Consider the following 22,359-nt stretch of genomic DNA (forward strand, 5'->3'; position numbering starts at 1 on the left):
GGGAGTAGGACAGGTATCAACTTCAGATGACGTGGCTTTGTTTTTTGTTTTTTTATGCTCAGCCTATTTGCATTTTTATTTATTTATTTATTTATTCTGGAGACTTTTTTTTTAAAAAAAATTATTAAAGATTTTCTTGATTTACAACAGTAATGCAATGTCTCTCTCGTATTTTTCCATATAACATTTTTACAAATCGGTTGTTGTTGTTGAGACATTAGGGAGAGAAGGGGGAGAGAGGTGGCTGGGATGGGGGGGATGGGGGGTAGGGTGGCGATGTTTCTGTTTTACTTAATATGTGTAGGGTTTGGTGTCAGCGTTGTCTGTGCAGGTTCTCTGTTGTTCGCTTGTGCTCCTTTAGTGGTGAGAGAGGTCGGGGTTGGCGTGAAGCGTGATTGTTCTTTTGTGGTTGGCTGTGGTGTTCTTTGGTCTCCTGTGGGAGTGGGGTGGGTGGGTGTTTTTGGTCAGGTTAGCCATATTGATTTGTACGCTGTTGGTAGATTTTTGTCATTATCTTGTTGGGCTGTGTGTGTGATGAAGGGGGATGAAGGTGTCTTCTTCCGTTTGTCCCTGTGTCAGTTTCAACTTACTGGTTAGTTTTTCTAAAAGGGCTGTTTCCCATACTACTTGGTACCATTGGTCCATGCTTATTCCTGACAGGTCTTTCCAGTGTCTGGTTATGATGGTTCTGGCTGCTGAGAGTAGGTGGGTTATGAGTTCTTTGTGGTGTAAGTGGGCATTATTGTCTTGGAAGATGTTTAGTAAGACCAATTCTGGGGTGATTTCTAGCACTTGCTTGGTTATCTTGCATATTTCTCGTGTGGTTGTTGTCCAGAATGTTTGGATTTTGGGGCACTCCCACCACATGTGGAGGTATGTGCCTGTGGTGTTGCATCCAGCATTTTGGTGAGGTTCCTGGGCGCATTAACGCATGACGTGGCTTTGTTGATCCTGTTCAGTCTTTTAAATGCAGTCAATGGTCTGAGTCAGGCATAGGCAACCTTCGGCTCTCCAGATGTTTTGGCCTACAACTCCCATGATCCCTAGCTAACAAGACCAGTGGTCAGGGATGATGGGAATTGTAGTCCAAAACATCTGGAGAGCCAAAGGTTGCCTATGCCTGGGAGTGGTATGTCTTCAAAATGTCGATGTGGGATAATTCCTTTCTGGGCTAAATAAGCCCCCCCCCCGAATTTTGGTTGGGATTCTATGACTGCCAAATCTTAGAAGTATTTTTTTAGAATATCCATCATTGACGAGCCTCTTGATTGCTTTTAAATCAATACTTCCACCATCAAGGCCTAGAAGCAGATTCAGATGATGCCTGGCCCAGGTGATTCCCAGTAAGGTAGAGGCCCTCTATATGGAAAAATATGCAGAACTATCTCACATGGTCTCAGTACCAGGTTGACTGGGTGAAGGAGATTTCCTCTGGTTTTTGGCAGGTTTACAGATGTACGTTTGTGATTGCTCTGCTTATCTCTAGGGCTTGTTAAGGGAGGCGAAAAGGGGATAGATTGCCTCTTATCGTCTAAGTTATCCAACTTCTTGGAGATGTTTTGTAATTGTTCAAAGATTTTTTGAACTGTTTGAGCGGTCAATAAACAGCATTCCTCCAGCAGGTCCACCTTTCTATCAGTCAATCTTTGTGCCTCGATTAAGGGGGGTAATGGCTTTATCCTTCTCATTTATTGCTGGAAATATCTCTTCGGCTGTTTCTTCGTGCAAAGAATTGAAGAGTTTTTTTGGAGGAGATATGGGCTGTTTTTTGAGGCAGCAGATAATTGTCTAAATTACTCTGTTTGAGACCTGGAGACCCTATGTCAGTTTCCGTATCAGGACATCTGGGTCTTTTAGTTCCTCTCATTACTAGATTCTTCTTAGATCAAGACCAAGGGGTGACTGCGGGGGTAGCCAAGTTTTTGGCAGCAGTGCTTCAAGGAGTACTTTAACAGGAGGAAATTCTAGATTTTACATATACACACATACAATCAGCCTATGAGTTTAATTGTTGTTTCTTTGTGTACCGTATATATATTTTAAAGTTCATGTGATTCTTTCTTTTGCGATTTTACTTGTAAATGCCTAATAAAGGTTTGATAAGTAAGTATTACATCCATCATAACTTATTTACACTGTTGAATTTACCTTAATGTTGCCAGCGTTTTCAGCTGTACACAGTTATTTCCCATGTATTCAATAAACGCTTTCCAATCTTCTCTAAAGTTATGTTCTTCTTGCTTTCTTATTCTATTGAGCACATGTTTTTTGAACCAAAGTCAATGAAATTTCTTTCTTTAACGCAGCTTTCCAAGATGTTCATGTGATGATTTTTGTGGGCTTTGGGTTCCTCATGACATTTCTTCAACGCTACGGTTTTGGGGCTGTCGCGTTCAACTTCCTCCTTGCCGCCTTTGGGATCCAGTGGGCTCTCCTGGTTCAGGGCTGGTTTCATACCTTTGAGAATGGGAAGATACTCATTGGAGTGGAAAGGTAAGTTTGCACATATGCAACCTGGCTGGGGTGGGTGGGTGGGTGGGTGGGACCCGTATTTCTTGGCTGGACTATAAAGTTAATATCATACACTGGTGAAAAGAACCAGTTTGTTGTATTTGAATGTAAAGATACACACAGGGAAGGAGGGCTGGTGAGTGAGACGGAATCCTTTTGCCCTATAGGGTAACAGAAAGAGATGGAAACTTTTGAGTTTCACAGAATTCTTAATAGGACAAAATGAATGCTTAGAGCATTAAAAGATGGCATTAAGAGTCAGAATAGGCAGAAGAACCTAAGATGAGCCAGTTGGATCAAGACAATAGCCCAGCTGTTATTTACTATATCTCTGTAGCATACCACCACAGGGTCAGTTAAGTCAGAAATACAGCTCCCTGACGCAAGGAATCTACACTTTAAAACAGGCATTTAGAAAACAAATAATAGGAAAGGAAAGTGAAGGAGAGGCAAAGGAGACCAGGAAAGATGGAAGATCCACTTGGCGTTTCTGTCCTCCCTGTGACTCTTGAGGGCCTCCTGGTACAGAAGGGATTCAGTTTATACCAGTGTTGCTTCATCCTTGGGTCCCAGATGTTGGACTACAACTCCCATCATCAACGTAGCCAGCTTAGCTAATGGTCAGGATGATGGGAGTTGTGATCCAACGCAGTAGCGGGCGGCATGGCGAGGCAGCGGTGCTTGCCTGATCTCCAGTCAGCCATATGGGAGGAATTAGAGGCAGAAGGACAATGGTGTGGTGAAAATGACATGGTGACAGCCCATCCAGGGCTCCCGCAGGTATGTTTGCACCATACCTGCCTCCCACCCAACACACGATCCGCTACTGGTCCAACAATGTCTGGGGACTCAAGGTGGAAGTACACTGGTTTATACTGTACAGGTTTGGATATATATACATAAATGTGCTTCATTTCTAACCTTCCTCTTCCTCTTCCTCTTCCTCTCAGCATGATTGGTGCAGATTTCTGTGTAGGTTCTGTCTGCATCGCCTTTGGCGCCGTCCTGGGTAAAATCAGTCCTGTGCAGCTGCTGATCATGACATTGTTTCAAGTGACTCTCTTCTCCGTTAATGAATACATCCTACTGGACCTGCTCCATGTAAGGCTATTTAACTTTCTCACTCACTCACATACACACAGGCTAGATCTAGACACACCCAAGAAACGTTTCAGTTAAACGTGTCGTAAACTTTGTATAAGAAATCGGGTTGGCAAAAACTGAACTCCACAGCGCCACCTGGTGTCACAGTGTTATAATGCATATACAGCGCATACGAGGCACTTTTTCTTTGCCAATGTTGCTGAGTCCACAGACACTTACTAGTGCCTGAGTGGTTTCACAATTAATTCTTCTTCCCAGGAAACTTTGGGGAATATAGCTCTGCACACAAGTGGATTTAGGCCCATGCAACTGGTTCACCCGCACTGGGCGCCAAGCCTAGAGGGTGCTGCAGGGACGTTGTAACAATGACAAACAAAGGAAGGCGAGAGGTGGTGGCGGGGGGGGGGGGAGGCACCAAATTTTGGTATTGCATAGGGCGCCACTAAAATTTGAAAGCCCAAAGTCCTCCACTGCTCTGTAAGGAGACTAGGTGTCAGGGACTGGCCAGAGGATGAATGGTGGAGACTGCCTCCCCCTCCTGACCCTTCCAGGGAGGAGGAAGATGAAGACAGTACAGATTTACAACAAGGGGGTGAGGGAGGTCGCAGCTCAGAGGCAGATGAGAGGGAAAGTTGGGAAATCATGGGAGAGGAGGAGCAGGCAGAGCCAGAGCAGCAGCTGGCTGATGCGTTATCACTAGAAAGCATTCCAGACCCACCATCTCACAGAACCTGGCGAGCCTTAAAAGTAGGAGAGCAAAGAGCTCAAAGACAGAGGGCATTTATCAACACCCGTAGAAGAGATGACGAATGAAGAAGTGGGAGAGAAGGGGAGTGGAGATCTACTCAGGACCATGCCATTATCCAAGAGGCTGGGTTCTATAGTCTCTCTCTGTAAAGTATGAAATAAAAACGGACTGTATGAAACTTTTCCTTGTCTTTATACTTTCCTGGGCAACCAGCCAGGAGCCTCTGACAGCATCCTGACAATAGGGGATTTCCTTCCAACTCTCACCACCCTTAACCAGCTACATTTCCCAGGATTCTTTGGGGGAAGCTATCAGAAGGTCGGCGGTTCGAATCCCCGCGACGGGGTGGGCTCCTGTTGCTCTGTCCCTGCTCCTGCCAACCTAGCAGTTCGAAAGCACGTCAAAGTGCAAGTAGATAGATAGAAAGGTAAACGGCATTTCCGTACGCTGCTCTGGTTTGCCAGAAGCTGCTTAGTCATGCTGGCCACATGACCGGGAAGCTGTACACCGGCTCCCTCAGCCAATAAAGTGAGATGAGCACCGCAATTCCAGAATCGTTCGCGACTGGAACTAACGGTCAGGGGTCCCTTTACCTTTACCTTTATGACTGTACAGTGGTACCTCTAGTTACGAACTTAATTCGTTCTTAACCTGAAACTGTTCTTAACTAGAGGCGTGCTTTTGCTAATGGGGCCTCTTGCTGCCACTGTGCCACCGGCACACGATTTCCGTTCTCATCCTGGGCTCAAAGTTCTCAACTCGAGGTAACTCTTCCAGGTTAGCGGAGTTTGTAACCTGAAGGGTTTGTAACCTCCGGTGTTTGTAACTCGAGGTACCACTGTATAGGATACTGCTTTAAATGTATAGTGCAGATGGAGCACAGCGACTAGCAGGGGGAGAGTGGGGGCCCAGCCAGCCAAGAAACCCACCTGTGTGGGAAGGGGAGGGATGAAAGGAAAACTGCTTGAGGGACAGAACCAAACTGGACAGGACGCCACTCGTGGGATTAGCAATTGCACAAATAGTAGTTGTTTTATAGGGTGAGTGGGCACAGGCCTCCCCCAATCTAGATCAGGACTCTGGCAAAAAAGGGGGGGGAGAGGGTGTTGGGGAGCTTTAAGCCTTAAGACCTGCCTAGCGCAGGTCTCTTATCCAAAACCTGAAGTCAGTTCTGGCCTTTGTGGAATGTGATTGCACAAGTAGGGCAATGGTGTGTAAAGGCCCCCAGAGGAAGACATTCCTCAGACCATCAGATAGAGGAATTGGACTGTGCCCTGAGGGAGGCAAGCTCAAAAATAGATTTTTTTGGTCACTGTGTGGGATGTAAGGACGGCCTTGGGCTTCAGGCCCACCAATGTTGCAAGCTCTGGTTGTTTGCCAAATTCATGTCAGTTGCACCAAATAAGAATCATGTCGGTTGCACCAAATAAGAATTATAAGATTACAATCAATTGACTCCATAAACGGAAAGCCAAATTAGTTTCCCATGTTTTCCCGCATAACATTCTTCTTTTATCAGTTCCAAAACGCTGTTTTTGTGTGCCAAGCTCAGAACCAAACTGGACAGAACACCACTCATGGGATTAGCAATTGCACAAATAGTAGTTGTTTTAAAGGGTGAGTGGGCACAGGCCTCCCCCAATCTAGATCTGGACTCTGGCAAATAAAAGGGGGGTGGGTGGGTGGGTGTTGGGGAGCTTTAAGCCTTTGACTTCTGCTGCGGTCCTGAGCTTGGGGAGGGTGCCTTGACTGCATTGGAGGAAAGCTTCCACTGTTGCCAAGATCACAGGCCACATTCGCCAGTTTACATATCACTCAACTGCCCCGATTAAATGGGAACATCCCATTTTGGGGCTCTGTGCTCTCGCGTGAGATCATGATATTTCATGAGATCACGGAGCCTCAAAATGTGAGTTTTTTTTGGCGGTGTACTCCTGCACTGGTCACGTGACTCGCCTGGGAGCGCAGCCTGGAAGATGCACACCCCAGTTTTCGGCCTGGACTTGTTGGAGGGCATGCATTTAAAACACCACACATTTAAAACACTTTTAACAGTCATGGTTTCTCCCAAATAATCCTGGGAGCTGTAGTTTGGTAAGGGTTCTGAGAGTTGTTAGGTGGCCCTTATTCCCCTCACAGAACTATAATTCCCAGAGTTCACTGTGAAGAGGGACTGGATTGTCAGACCGCTCTGAGAATGGTTGCTCCGTGAGGGGATTTCCTCATTGTGGTCTAGCTGCTTGTGGGACAGTCATGGAGACCTTCCCGTTCCTTCCGAAGACTGAGCCCTGTTCTCTCCCATCACTGCAGGTTAAAGATGCTGGTGGATCCATGACCATTCACACGTTTGGAGCTTATTTTGGGCTAGTGGTGACCGCCATTTTGTATCGGCCCAACTTGGAGCAGACCAAAGATAAGCAGGGTTCTGTCTACCACTCAGATCTCTTCTCTATGATTGGTAAGATCTGCCGTTGGTTTATGATGCTTTCCGTCTTCAGCTTGCAGGGTGGCTAGGCTTAGGGAAGATCGGCCCCAGTTGCTAATGAGAAGAATGTCTCTTCTCTCCATCCTTAATCCTGCCAAAGTAGCTCAGAGACAGATTGAACAATGAAATGGTCTGAAGACGACAGCGTGCTTCTTTGTCAGCTCACAAGGCTCAGTGTCAATATGTTCTACATCAGCCGTGTGTTATAGAAAAAAACTGCTCCTTTTCCCTTATGGGGTATCCAAGAGCCCGTATAGAGTCCTTAAGTGGGTCCCCTATCGGTAGGAGAAAATAACAGAGGCCAACCAGAGTATATTGAGAAGCAAAACGGCTAGTAAGCCTCATCTTTATTAACTGTTGCAACACAGTCTGCACTCCCCACACGCAGGAGGGAGAACGTTGAACAACGGTGTGCAAGCCCTTATATAGACTTTTGAAATTTCCCACCCTGTAGCCCAAGACCAACCCCCAAAACATCATATGTACATCATAAAAGGAGGTGGTCTACAGCAGAAATCCTGTCTGCCAGGATACCTGATAATGGTCACTGATTGCTTTACCTGGGCAATCTAGCCATTCCTTTTGAGATGCTAAGTACTTACTTCCTGAATCCAGGTCACAGGCTCACCCTATTCATGCACAAATACACCCTTAAGACAGGATTTACAAGCAAAAGACAACGGGGAGGCTTTTCCATTTCCTTTCTCCTTGCAGAGAAATATTTTTTTGTCAATTTGGGAGAGGCAAAATGGCTTCAGGATTGCTCTCCTGTACTATTTCGGAAACGTGGTTTATATACGTATGCATGTGTTTGCTTTGTGCATTTATGAACATTTGATTTTATATTTGAGACCTTATAACAGGTGGGAAGCATCGGCCACCAAGCATCTGAATGTGGCCCGTGAGGCCATTTGCGGGAGACCAAAACCAAATTAGGTAGAATAGACATAATTTCCAGAAGTGTGCTGCAAAAGCATGGAACCTGAAGCATGGCACAGTATTTGGAATCCCAATACTTTCCCCATTAAGCATAAGCACAGACACACACTTGGTCCTAGCCCATACGTTAAAGACTAAAGGGGGGGAAATGCATCTGCCACAAAGCTGTCTCCAAATTACAAACTGCACATGCATGTGCATGAATGCACTATCTGCACACCATTAAGAGTTTAGATACCAGTATCTACAGGATACAGACAAAACTAAAGGATATGTTATTGAGAGGAATTGGGCTGTTAGAGCATTGTTATTGTGATTATTTTAATCGCCTACTAAACCACCATCTCAAGGTGATTTAAACACAAAGAATTAAAAGCAGTTCGAAACACAAAAGCAACAAATGCATTTAAAACCCTCTGTGAGGTGAGTGGGGCTGAGAGACTTCAGAGAAGTGTGACTAGCCCAAGGTCACCCAGCAGCTGCATGTGGAGGAGCGGAGACACGAACCCGGTTCCTCAGATTACGAGACTACCGCTCTTAACCACTACACCACACTGGCTCTCAGAACCAGTGTTCTGAGACCAGAACTAGAACCAATAAGCTCCATTCTCATTTTTGGGGTGTGCCATCTCCCAGGCACCCTCTTTGTAAATATATTTACCTGTGTGGCTGGTGCGGGACTCACGAAGTAGCTAAAATATGAGTCTCTCCTTGAAGCCCCGAAAATGTCAGAAGCCCACTCCACAGCATCTCAGAGCAGGGCTTATAGCATGACTGCCCATGTTTTGTGGGAAAGCCTTCCTGTTGAGATACGACAGACAGCTCCTATTTGAACTTTCTGAAAACAATCAAAGACATATCTGGCTGGCATAGGTCTCTGCCTTGGGTGTTTATTTGTCTCACTTTAAAACTTACTTTTTGTTGGTTTTATTGTATGATCATGAGCCACCTTGTGATTAATGCGGAAAGTGATTCATAAATTAAAAACGATGTTCTAGATCAGCATTCCCAACCTGTGGATTGTGACCTGCAAGCGGGTCGCGAAGCCGGTTCGGTTCATGGATTTTATAAGTAAACAAGAAAAACAAACAAACAAACAAAAAACAATTCCTTAGAGACCAACTAAGTTTGTTCTTGGTATGAGCTTTCGTGTGCATGCACACTTTTTCAGATGCACACGAAAGCTCATACCAAGAACTAACTTAGTTGGTCTCTAAGGTGCCATTGGAAGGAATTGTTTTATTTTTTATTTTGTTTTGACTATGGCAGACCAACACAGCTACCTACCTGTAACAAGAAAAAAAAGTTATTTTTTTGCAATCCTTAACTATCACAATGAGAGCCAGTGTGGAGTAGTGGTTAAAAGCAGTAGACTCGTAATATGGTGAACCGAGTTCGCGTCCCTGCTCGTCCACATGCAGCTGCTGGGTGACCTTGGGCTAGTCACACTTCTCTGAAGTCTCTCAGCCCCACTCACCTCACAGAGTGTTTGTTGTGGGGGAGGAAGGGAAAGGAGAGTGTTAGCCGCTTTGAGACTCCTTTGGGTAGTGATAAAGCGGGATATCAAGTCCAAACTCTTCTTCTTACAACTTTTTCTTTCGTTGGCATATTATATAGTGCTGTGTTGACACTTGAAACTGACTTGAGCCTTATATTTTAACACTTGGGGACCACTCGCTGGTGGCAAAGAAGAACTACAGCCCCAAATTTATGTTACAACTAATGAATGGGTCATGAACCCAAGTAAAATTGGATTTGTGGGTTGACATACCGAAAAGGTTGGGAACCACTGATCTAGATGCTTCTGTTGATCTGATGTTGCAAATTAGTTCTTCCCTCTTCCTCCTCCTCCTCCAGGCACCTTATTTCTATGGATGTACTGGCCCAGTTTCAACTCTGCCATTTCTGATCATGGAGATGCCCAGCACCGAGCTGCCATCAACACCTATTGCTCTCTGGCGGCCTGTGTCCTCACGACTGTGGCCTTCTCGAGCTTGTTGCAGAAGAAAGGCAAGCTGAACATGGTGAGCAAAGACTGATGATCTTCACATTGCCACCACTAGCATGGGGTACATGACCTAAGTACACTCCCTTCTTTGCTCCTTGTGTTTTATGGGCTCATAGGAACTATAGAGAGGTGTACATCCACACATGCCTCTGGCAAGTAATTATTTTGGGGGGAGTTGCAGAAAAATTAAAGGTTTCCAAAATTCTTGGGTGTAGTGGTTTCAAACCATTTTTCCAAGGACCACCAATTGTTATTACGGAGGAGCAAGGGTGGGGGGGAATGCTAACATTTTCCGCTAAATGTTGAAGAGGCAAGCCACTATTCTGTGTGCCTTTCAACTGAGAAGACTTATCTCTTCAGCCGTGCAACTGGCATCAGTGGAGAATAAAGAACGGAAGGATAATCAGTGGGACCAAGACAGAATTGGGTTCTGGAGAGCAAGAGGAGGAGTGTCACTTTCCCTTGATAAGAGTATAGCCTACTGAATGCAGGAAACTCCATCATAATGAGACCGTCTATAGTTCATTATTGTCTGCTCAGACTGTCAACAACTCTCCAAGGATTCAGAGAGAGGTCTTTCTAATCCTGAGATTATTTCAGTGCAGATGTAGGGCAAGATCACCAAGCTTTTGAAGCTGGTGGAGCAAATCCCATGGGCACCAGCCACTGCCACGTTTGCCCACAGAGAGAACCTCTTTGCATGTCTCCTCTTTTCAGAAAGGAAGAGAGGGTCGGTAGGTGCCTAATCCTGGTATCCAGTGGAATCTGGATATGTCTGAGGAGGCGTGTTCAGTCTAGGAGGGACTGAGTCAGTGCAAGCAGGAACTGAGCAGGAAGAGCAAACAACCTCTCATACTCTGTGGATTTTTGAAAGGACATTTATCGAGACCTTTCATGGGTGCCATTGTGGGAATGTTGTAGATACTAGGAGAGGATATATTGATTTCATAGTATCCTTCCTAACTCACGCTTGTGAGTCAGCAGCAGAGCAACATTCCCCAATACATAGCCGGAAGCTAGTTGGTAGATTCGTTTGAATCTCTTTACTTAAGCAATCCAATCTGGCTTTGTTCAGATTGGGTTCTGTTCCTGGTAAGTCCCCCCTTTTCCCTCCTAAAAAGAATAAAGACACAAGAAGCTTCTTTTAAAAGTAGGAAGAGGTTTACTCACATTCAGTTCACAGTTGGATCCCTGAAGGCAGGCTTTAGCTTACAGATACAGATACAGATACAGATACAGTGTGGCTTACAGTATTGTAAGGATGGAACCATGTGCTGCTGGCAGAGAGCCAACAGTGCAGTGTAAGAGAGTAAAAGGCACCAAAAGAGGAGGATGGCTGCGTGACTGGACCTTTTGTGGGGTCTGCCAGGGTCACTCCCACCTACCTGGTCACATTCAGGGGGAGGATGCTCCAGACCAGGTGGGACAGGAAGTTCAACTGGCTGGTTCAACATCCCCCTGTCTATGTCCACTCTAGGAAGACAAAGAATGTTGCATTTGACTGCTCCAGTGGACTACATCCCACAGGCATAAGCGGTAGGGGCAGCACACCGATCCCTTCCAACTCTACAATTATTTGATTCTGTGACTGAGGGGTAAAAGGTGCTTTGATTGTACTTCAGAAGTATAAATGTACACAGCCTAAGATTGTATGTACCAGAATGTGAGAGATGAGGAATGTGAGTTTCACTTCCATCCCTTGTAAAACAGGGATGGGGAACCCATGGTCTTCCAGATGTTGCTGGACTCCAGCTCCCATCAGCCCCAGCTAGCAGTGGACAACCATCCGGGATGCTGGGAGTTGGAGTCCAAAATGTGTGAAGGGCACCAGCCCTGGGCCTAAGTGCACCACAATAAACAGGAAGCCTCGTGCAGTAAATGGTGGTCCTTAAGGTTCTTTCGTGAACACAGCTAGACGATCAGGGTACAAATAAAAAAATTATTACTATTATTATTATTATTATTGAATGCTGAATTTACTGTTTTGTGCAGGTCCACATCCAGAATGCCACCCTGGCAGGCGGCGTTGCTGTGGGTACTGCGGCAGAAATGATGCTGACTGCATATGGCTCCCTCATTGTTGGGTTTATCTGTGGCATTGTGTCTACCATTGGGTTTGTCTACTTCACGGTAAGGGCACCTCTGAGTCTTTTTAGAAAATAGTAAAAGGTAAAGGTAAAGGGACCCCTGACCATTAGGTCCAGTCATGGACGACTCTGGGGTTGCGGCGCTCATCTCGCGTTACTGGCCGAGGGAGCCGGCGTACAGCTTCCGGGTCATGTGGCCAGCATGACAAAGCCGCTTCTGGCGAACCAGAGCAGCGCACGGAAACGCCGTTTACCTTCCTGCCGGAGCGGTACCTATTTATCTACTTGCACTTTTGACGTGCTTTCGAACTGCTAGGTTGGCAGGAGCAGGGACCGAGCAATGGGAGCTCACCCCGTTGCGGGGATTTGAACCGCCAACCTTCTGATCAGCAAGCCGTAGGCTCTGTGGTTTAACCCACAGCGTCACCAGTGTCCCTGTTAGAAAATAGTAGATCTAGCTTAAAGGCAACACATGGAGATCTGCATTGATCATTGCGCCAGCTTCTCCAGCTGATTGAGGAGGTACAATACAATTTCTCGAATAGCTGGGGGTGGAGCCAAATGTCCTCTGAAAATTTAGGGGGCCTGGCCACCTCAAAAATGCACTGGGGGAAGTGAAACTACTTCGGCTCCTACAAATCGGCTCCTATGTTGCAATGCACCCCTTATTATCAGATTATTGTATATGTTTAGAAGCTTGTATAATTGTAGAAGGGGCGTGGCTGTGAGGGTGCATAGCTGTGCCTATCATGAAAGGACCCTGCACTTCCGAATATGCCACTATATTGTGAAATGTCCCACAAGTGACACGATCCTTTGGTCCTACGTGCTTTATGACAGTTTTTCAATTGCACTTGTGGACTGGAAGCTTCCAATATTCTGCCCACAGTAGATCTCTAATATGTGCCAGAGTCCTTGGCAATATGTAGAAGGTTTGGTGCCTATTTATTTCTTCACTATGTTTATATCTTGGCTTCCTTCCATGGAGCTCAAGGCAGAACACATGGCTCCCCCCCCCATTTGATTCTCACAACAAGCCTGTGAGGTTGGTTAGGCAGAGAGGTCCCACGTCCCCCGGTGAACTACTTAGCCAAGTGGGAATCTGAACCTGGGTTTCCTAGTGCCTAACCTCTACCCTGGGACGCGGGTGGCGCTGTGGTCTAAACCACTGAGCCTAGGGCTTGCCGATCAGAAGGTTGGCGGTTCGAATCCCCACGATGGGGTGAGCTCCCATTGTTCAGTCCCAGTTCCTGCCAACCTAGCAGTTCAAAAGCACGCCCAAAAGTGCAAGTAGATAAATAGCTTCAGCGGGAAGGTAAAACGGTGTTTCCTTGCGCTGCTCTGGTTCGCCAGAAGCGGCTTAGTCATGCTGGCCACATGACCCGGAAAAACTGTCTGTGGACAAACATCGGCTCCCTCGGCCAGTAAAGCACCCCAACCCCAGAGTCATCCGCGACTGGACCTAACAGTCAGGGGTACCTTTACCTTTAACCTCTACCCTACACTAGGCATGCAGAACCCAGATGTCATTGGACTACATCTCCCATCAGTCCTGGCTAGAATGACCAATGGTGAGGGATGATGGGAGCTGCAGACCAATAACAGCTGGTGGTGGGGGGGGCACAGGTACGAATCCCTATGTAGCCAGAGCATTACCTTCACCACAAGGAGGTGGTACTGGCAGGCTTCAGGGAACCTCGAGGTTTGCTGAAGCACAACATTTATTTATTTTTAAAGACAAGCATCGTAAGGGAGAGGGAACCTTGAAATAGCTAACTGAGCAGTGACTGGCTGACTATTTGGGAACAGAAAACCAGTGTGTGGTGGCGTCCATGGAATGGAGAATTCTAGAAGAGGGACATGAACAAGAGGGACATGAACAGGAGCACCCCACATTGCAACACTGTGTTTCGGGTTCTGCTTCTGAATGCTTTGTTCTTCCCGCATGCCTGCCAGCCTTTCCTGGAATCCAAGCTGCGTATTCAAGACACATGCGGTATCCACAACCTACATGGGATGCCAGGACTGATTGGAGGCATTGTGGGGGCCGTCACGGCTGCCGCTGCGACTGAAGGAGTCTACGGGAAGGAAGGGTGAGTATCTCTGAAGGGCATAGTTGCCAACTTTTCCCTTTTCTTGTGAGGAATCCTGTTCAGAATAAGGGAATTTCCCTTTTAAAAAAGGGAAAAGTTGACAGGTATGCTGAAGGGTGGTGTGTTTTGTTTGGGGTGGGGGATGAAGGGGCTAAAACTTGACTATGGCAGTGATTCACCTGCATTTTTATTTATTTTATTTTAATGCTTGTTACTTAGCAGAAGCTGGTAGACTTTTTCAACTCAAGAGCCACATTCCATTCAGGGTAATCTTCCTAGGGCCGCATACTAGTGGTGGGCGGGGCCTGGGGGCAAATGTGGGCGGAACAACAGATGCAAATTTTACCCTAGTACAGCAGGCTAGTTTTCGACGCACACTCACCTCTCTTATTCCCTCCTCCTGAGATGCAAAGAGTTTATTATCAGAGTTCAAGAGTGCAGTTCAGCCAAGTTGAAACATTCTGGGCACAAAGCAGGGCTGGTATGGGGCATGCAAGGCACAAGGGCCAGGCAAAAAGGCCAAAAGGGCCTGGGATTTCCGAGCCCTGATTGAAGTGTAACCGAATCGTCACGTGTTAACGAAAAGCTCACAGTTTTGAGGAAAGTATGAACTTTGCATTGGCAAAACGGTGACGCTTCTGAAAGGACTTTGGCTCTCTCTCTCTGAACATGCCTGACTGCCCTTCCTTTCCCCTGTTGCTTCCCTTCCATGCAGGCTCATCCGTGCTTTTGACTTCACGGGAGACTTCAGCCACAGAACGCCCAGCGTCCAAGGCGGCTTCCAGGCAGCTGGCATCGCTGTATCGTTGGGCATGGCCTTGGCAGGAGGGGCCGTCGTAGGTGCGTGGTACAACCACAGTTCTGAATGCTGACAGCCCCAGGGTTCAATCCTCGGCATCTCCAAGGAGAAGAATCGGGAAGCGAGTGATGGGAAGGGACCCCTCTGCCTAAGACTCTGGAGAATGCCAGTCATGATTGAGTCCAAATGTGCCTTTCCATTTTGACTCGGAATTCAGGCTGTGTGTCGCATGAGTCTTTTTGTCTCTTTCTGATCTGCCAAACAGGAATGCCAACTGTATAATTAATAATAATAATAATAATAATAATAATAATAATAATACCCCGCCCATCTGACTGGGCCTCCCCAGCCACCTTGGGCGGCTCCCAGCAGAATGTTAAAAACACTATAAAACATCAAACATTAAAAACTTTGCTAATCAGGGCTGCCTTTAGATGTCTTCTAAAAGTCAGATAGTTGTTTATTTCCTTGGCATCTGGTATCAGGGCGTTCCACAGGGCGGGTGCCACTACCGAGAAGGCCGTCTGCCTGGTTCCCTGTAGCTTTGTTTCTCGCAGGGAGGGAACTGCCAGCAGGCCCTCGGAGCTGGACCTCAGTGTCAGGGCTGAATAATGGGGGTGGAGACGCTCCTGCAGATATACTGGGCCGAGGCCGTTTAGGGCTTCAAAAGTCAGCACCAACACTTTGAATTGTGCTCGGAAATGTATTGGGAGCCAATGGAGGTGTTTCAGGACCGGTTTTTATGTGACTGACCCACGGAGCTCAGGTTGTGTTAAGTCAGATCAGGCTTTGACTTGGGCCTGCAATGGCAAATGTCCTTCTGCTTCCTTGGTATTGAAAGTCCACCCTGCGCCACCATTCTGAGTTCTTTACTGTCTTTTCCCAGCAACTGCCTACACTTTTAGCCTCATGGTTCTTTGTGGCGTTTCACTACCGCCATCTTGTGGCATGCTGGGGTATGGGTTTTTTTTTGTTTTAAACCTATTTGTAATGTTTCCAATAATTCAGTTTACTGTTACCTGTCACTCCTCAAACAGCCTTGGGCCCAAAATTAGTTTCTTGAGGAGTTTCTCATCTCATGATCACTCTTTTTTTTTTTGACTTTTTGACAGATAGACACATTTTGGCAAGCAGCATATCCCCTAATAAAGTACGTTTTATTTTCACTAATATGTTCAGTTCTATCTAGTCCCCTAATATGTCTGCATGTTTGTAAACACGTTGAAAAACTACATCGCCAAATTCAGGTAACTGCAAATCCTGAAGTATGGCTGCATGAAACAAATGAAACCGAATCAAATTTCTGCTGCATCCCTGATTTCTAGTTGGCCTGCCACACCAAACTGCAGCTAGGGGACTACAGTGGTACCTCTGGTTGTGAACGGGATCCGTTCCGGAGGCCTGTTCACAACATGAGCAGAGCGCAACCTGAAGCACCGTGTCTGCGCATGTGCGTGGCGCGATTCGACGCTTCTGCGCATGCGCAAAGCGCAATTTTTGTGCTTCTGCACATGTGCGGAGCGCTGAACCCAGAAGTTACCCATTCCGGTACTTCTGGGTTTGGTGCATTCGTATCCCGTGATGAACGCAACCTGCAGCGAACGCAACCTGAGGTATGACTGTAATGAAAAACCGTATTGCCCTGAGGTGTGTGTCATATTGCTTTAATTATTTTTAACTGTTTTAATTACCATGCTTTTTAACTGGGGCTCTCTTTTATTTTTTAATTAAAGCTGTTTTCATAATCCGTGCATTTTAATTACACAGTTGTTAACCACTTAGAAGCCATTTTGGCACATAAGCGGTATATAAATTAAATAAAAAAATAAAAATAATAGAATGAACTTCATGCTCTGTTATCTTTCCTTCAGGTGGCATTTTGAAACTGCCTTTCTTTGGAGACCCCACAGATGAAAACTGCTTTGAGGATAATGTTTACTGGGAAGTAAGTGATTTAGACCTCTAGGTTCAGACACCTGAAGGATTCTGTCTTTGCAAAGTTTGATTCAGCTGACTTGATGCACAACTCTAAAGTGTGGAATCATCTTTTGTCTTGCTGAGTATTTGGAACATGGGGCATCTAGCACAGGCAGGGGAAAGCTGTAACTCTTCAGATGTTGCTGGATTCAAACTCCCATCAGTCCCAGCCAGCCTGGCCGATAACCAGGGATAATGGAATTTGTAGTCCAACAAAATCTGGAGGCCCACAGGTTCCCAACTTGGATGTAATGCAAGTCAAATCTTATCTGGAGCAATGCTAGATTATGCAACAGACAGATTTAGCACATGCTCCTGCTAAACCTCTGCCCCTAAACTGGGCCAGCTGGTTATTATAAGAACAACTGTTTGGAAATGGGTGCCTGAATTTTAATTTTAATTTTCCTCTTCCCTCCCTGTTCCTTTTTCTTTGTGTGTTGTGGTAGGGACTGTCTTGCTTGCATTATATGTAAGCCACCCTGGGAGCCATTTGTGGTTAAACAGTGGGATAAGAAATAAATAAATTTGCTCTGATGCAAAATTCTCCCTTTACCAAACATATGACCAAACTCAGTCTATATTTCAGGTTATCCAGTAAACAAAACTCAATGAATATGTAGATTGTTGTTCTTATTATCCATTCTTATCCATACTAATAACAACTACAGTTCTAGGCAGACCATATTGGTGTGGATCAGCCTTTTGACAAGCTTTTGCCCTCCAGATGTTTTGGACTACATCTCCCATCACCCTCGGTGAGCACAGGTTGTGCTGACTGGGACTGATGGGAGTTGTAGTCCAAGACATCTAAGGCTTGTGAGGAAAGTAAAGCAAGCCTCCTTAAGCCACGAGATGGTGCTGTTCCCTGTCACATGAGGACTTCATTGTATAGCAGTTTTGTTTTTCCTATTTGTGCACCTTCCGGGCCTCTCCTTTCTCCAGAGCCATGAAAGCTACAAATAACCATGATGAATAAATAAGTTGGGACCTAATAGATGTTTTCGTCTTATCAGGTGCCTGGGGATGAAGAGGGCAGCCTGTATTGTATGAACGACTCAAACGCGAAGCCTGTGACAGACCCTTAATCCACTGGAGTCAATGCCAAGGGTAAAATGGGACCCCTGTTTCGGGACAAATGAATCTTGACAATTTCAGATTTTTCAAGACTTAAGTTCAGTTCACCTGCAGGAAATCTTACGTGTGTATTTTCACTCAGGTTTCTCCTAGTATACATAACCTGTACACCATCTCACCCAGTCCCACCTTGCACACACAATCTCATCTGAGCTCGTCTAACAGTTTGGGGCCAATTTACATGGAAGTTCACCTTACCTATCTATATATGCTCAATCATCCTCTTCAATCTGCAGAACCAGCACCATTACAAGTGCCACATAAAGTTTTCCACTCATTTGTAATAAACTGATATTTTAGTGTGACAGAACCCGCACTTCGGAAGTGCCTTCAATATGCTCTCTTTGGTGCCTGTTAAAACCATTTCTCTTTAGGCAAGTGTGTCCAGACATGGAGAACATTGACATGTGTTCTAGTCTGACTTTTTAGCTTATCGTTGGTTTTAATTGTTTTTAAAAGGTTTTAAATTAGTTGTTTATAACTGCGTGAATTTCTCCTAATGCACACTTTTTTTGGATGCAATTTTGCCTAATGGACTCATTTTTGCAAATCAGTTTCCCCCAGTGCTTCCCCCCTTAAATAAATAAATAAATAAATAAATAAATAAATGTATGTTTGGGGGTACTCTCATATTCCTACTCATATTGAGGCCAAACCTTAGATTCACAAAAATGTTTAGGGGCATGCGTACACCTGCGTCCCCCCCAGAAAAAAACCTACTGGTTTTCCCCAATATAATGCATTTTCATGCATACTTCACCCTAGTATATGCGAATCAAATTAAACCCTTGTTGTTCAAGCCAATGGCCAGCATTTATATGCCTTTCTGTACACGTTACTTTGAGATCTACCCTGAAAAGTTCAGAGAATTTCAAAGGATGGCTGAGTTTCTGTTTTTGTATTATTTTGGAAAGAGTGAATTATAACTGCAAACTTAATGGAATTTCTCCGCTGTCTTTACACACGAGCCTCTCTTTTTCTTTTCTTGTAGGATAATGCAGACAACCAGATCAGTATAACCAGCCTCTCCTTTTGGAATTCCTTGAGTGGTTTTTGTCTTGTTTAATTTCCTACACTCTCAAGTACACAAGAAGTTTGTGGTATTTCTGGAAGCTGTAACATTTGCTACCATCATTTGTCTGGGTGCAAAGATTCTTCATGGAATATATTGTGCCCTTATTATTATGATTATTTCTCTTCCTGCATCTTGCACCATTAGCCTGGAAGAAAGAGAGTGTTTACATCCTCCTGCTGCATGCAAAGACAAGTGGAAATCTATAATATTATGTGGTTAGAAGTGGCAGCAAAGTTCCCCCAAGTTCAGGACTTGGATACGAGCTGCAGAGCTTGTGAAAGATCACCTAAAAAGAAGAAGTGAGCTTTGCAAGCCCCAAATGTATTCACCGTCTCAGTTTGAAATCTCAGCCGGAGAATTACTGGCCTCCCCTGCTTGTCCACAACAGCTCCCCTGACTAGCCCCCATCTAAAGGTGCCTAGAGCTGAAATGGTATGAGCAGAAGAAAGAAGAGGGGAAGAAGATTGTCGTTTCCTTCTCTCCTTCCCTCATCATCCAGGCATTCTGCATTGTTAGGCGGCAAAGCTTGAATAATGATGGAATATGTAGCTCTCCTAAAAGTGGCTTATAATGCATCTATCAGATTGGCTTGGGGTGTCCCCTCTGATTTCCCACCCCCTATCCCCTTTTCTGGGAAATTCTCAAGCTGGAGCTGATCTGAGGAGAGCTTGCAATGCTGTGTTTCGGCCCCCTTCATATTCCTCAGATTGGCCTGAGATTCTCTGCTTCCATCCCTCGCCCTCTAGGAAGCTTCTGAGCCAGAGGCAATCTGGAAGAGAGCTTTCAAATGCCCTCTCATCTCTTAAGTGCGCGGCGGACCCACTCGCGGTGGCAGCGTCTAGGGTCAGGAATACCAAAATGCTCAAGGCTCCGAAAGCCAGCGTGTGATTAGTGTGCTGAAAGATCTGCGATAATGCAGCTGGAGAAGGGGAGACTTGAAACGCATGCTGTCGAAATCCCTCCTGTTGAAATCAGTGGATATTAAAAGTGCTTAATGCTAGACTGTACCCTCAGATTTGTTTTCCCTTCTTTTCTTTCTAATAACAAGCAAAGGCACTACCTTTAGCTCAGTGGTAGAGCATCTGCCTTGCGTGCAGACGGTCGCAGGTTCAGCCACCACCATAATCATCACTTTTAATTTGTATACCGTCTTTCTATCTTATGATACTCAAGGCGGTTTACAAGCTGAAGAAACCAAGAATGCACACCTTATAACAATCTAATGCAATACAAAAATGTGACAATAGCTTTAAAATAATCAGCCTACATCAAATAAAGTAACACTCAACAACCATTAGAATAGTATAGAATAATAATATCAGCATATAAAAATTAAACAGAAACCCACTCTTAACAATTACAATAAATAATTTTGCAACTACAATCAGTAAAACAACGGCAGGCCACAGTGCGTGAAATAATACAATACAAATTGAGAAGCAGAGACTGGAGGGTGGGGCAAGGCAGGTGGAAGAAGGCCTTGCCTGATGGAGTTTCTCCCCTCACAGTTCCCCAATGGCATCTCCAAGTAGGGCTGCCAACACACAGTCAGAGGCATTAATGCTTCTGGATGCCAGTTGCTGGAAACCACAGGACCAGAGAAGTTTTTATGTGCTTGGGTCCTGCTAGCTAGCTTCCCAAAGGCATCTGGTTGAACCCTGTGGTAACAGGATGCTGAACTAGATGGGCCATTGGCGTAATCCAGCAGGTTCTCCTTCTGTCCTTATGGTTGGGAGAGAACCTTGCCTGAATCCCTGCAGTAACGCTGCCCATAGACATGGGCATAGCTGGGGCGGGGGGCATGGGGGAAGCTGCCCCCCCACCAAGTAAATAAATATAAATACTTAACTAAAAGTAGAAATATTTTGACATTTTTTCCCCTGAGCACTTGCTGTCCAAAGAAAAATGTAAAAAAAAACCACTGTTGCTGAGACATTTCCTTCCGAATCTGCTAGACAGAGCCAGACAGAGGGTGGTGATAGGTGGGTGTCCTCCCTCCCCCCCCCACAGATAAATCCTGGCTATGCCCATAGACAACCCTGAGCTAGACAGACCATTGGTCGGACTCAGTTTAAGGCAGCTTCCAGAGTTCCTATTCTGCTTGCTAGGTCCCATCTGTCCCACCGTGTTAGCTCATCCTTTTGACTACGATGCAACATCTCTCTTGCCTTCCACTCAGGATCCCTTCAAAAGATGCTTAGTAGGCAGCCCCATAAATGGGGGTGGGGCGTAAATGTCCCAGATCATCCAAACCGGAACAGAATTGAACATGGCAATGAGCATACAGTACGACATGGCAGTCGTCCAAAGAGCCACAGGGTCAAATGCACCTGCCAGAGACTTGTGGAAAAGGGGACAATGTGTAGCTGTTTATTTACTAATTCTTGAAGCCTCTGAGCCATGATGGGGGGGGGGGGACGGGACGGGACTGAAGTGCTTTGCTGTAAACTAAGAACATAGATGTAGTGGACACAGCAGAAACCTGATGGTATGGAGAGAACCACTGGAATGGTTTTTCCTGGTTACAAGCTCTATAGAAAGGCAGGGAGTGTCACACTGGGGGGGGGGGCCTTTAGCACTGTATATTAGAGGGGGCATGAAGTCAATTAAACTGTATTTGTTTTTAATCCAATGCTAGTCCTATTCAGAGTATTCCCATTGAAAATAATGAATGCGAGTTCCTAATTTCAATGGGTCTATATTGGATATTGGGTGGCGCTGTGGGTAAAACCACAGAGCCTCGGGCCTGCCGAACAGAAGGTTGGCGGTTTGAATCCCCGCGACGGGGTGAGCTCCCGTTGCTCGGTCCCTGCTCCTGCCAACCTAGCAGTTCGAAAGCACGTCAAAGTGCAAGTAGATAAATAGGTACTGCTCCGACGGGAAGGTAAACGGCATTTCCGTGCACTGCTCTGGCTCGCCAGAAGCGGTTTAGTCCTGCTGGCCACATGACCTGGAAGTTGTATGCCGGCTCCCTCGGCCAATAAAGCGAGATGAGCGCTGCAACCCCAGAGTCGTCCGCAACTGGACCTAATGGTCAGGGGTCTCTTTACCTTTATATTGGATATCACACATTGCTACCCTGCTCTTTAGCTAAAAAAAGAGGCCCCCAGAGCAGCTTGCATAGATGATTCTTTTAAGACAGCTCCTTCCATCAGGTTTAAATATAACAGACATGACACAAAAGGAAAAGGGATTGGGAGGGAGGAGGAAACTCACTGATGACTACACAATGACAGGTGTCCCTGGAACAGCTGCCGAGTTGGAAGCCAGCACCAGAGGTCTGTGCTGCTGAAGGAAGCATAACACTCAAAAGAAAAATAAAGGCCACTTAGCCATGGTGCTGCTTGGATTTTGGGAGCTCCTTGGGCTGGGTGGGTCCCTCTGGGATGGACGGGGCCC

The 22,359-nt window shown here is 45.8% G+C and overlaps 1 protein-coding gene across 1 annotated transcript in view; it reads left to right on the plus strand.

Moving 5' to 3' along the window:
• RHCG (Rh family C glycoprotein) overlaps nucleotides 1-19,067 on the plus strand; it is a 34,016-nt gene extending 14,949 nt beyond the window's left edge. The window contains exons 2-11 of the mRNA XM_033167688.1: nucleotides 2,307-2,493; nucleotides 3,462-3,612; nucleotides 6,674-6,821; nucleotides 9,645-9,811; nucleotides 11,788-11,925; nucleotides 13,839-13,975; nucleotides 14,691-14,815; nucleotides 16,646-16,719; nucleotides 17,765-17,858; nucleotides 18,877-19,067. Coding sequence (XP_033023579.1) covers nucleotides 2,307-2,493; nucleotides 3,462-3,612; nucleotides 6,674-6,821; nucleotides 9,645-9,811; nucleotides 11,788-11,925; nucleotides 13,839-13,975; nucleotides 14,691-14,815; nucleotides 16,646-16,719; nucleotides 17,765-17,836 — 1,199 coding nt within the window. The 3' untranslated portion in view covers nucleotides 17,837-17,858; nucleotides 18,877-19,067. The remainder of the gene's footprint in view (nucleotides 1-2,306; nucleotides 2,494-3,461; nucleotides 3,613-6,673; nucleotides 6,822-9,644; nucleotides 9,812-11,787; nucleotides 11,926-13,838; nucleotides 13,976-14,690; nucleotides 14,816-16,645; nucleotides 16,720-17,764; nucleotides 17,859-18,876) is intronic.
• Nucleotides 19,068-22,359: the final 3,292 nt, after the last annotated feature.

The sequence above is a fragment of the Lacerta agilis genome, chromosome 13 (genome assembly GCF_009819535.1).
Source record: "Lacerta agilis isolate rLacAgi1 chromosome 13, rLacAgi1.pri, whole genome shotgun sequence".
NCBI classification, from domain to species: domain Eukaryota; kingdom Metazoa; phylum Chordata; class Lepidosauria; order Squamata; family Lacertidae; genus Lacerta; species Lacerta agilis.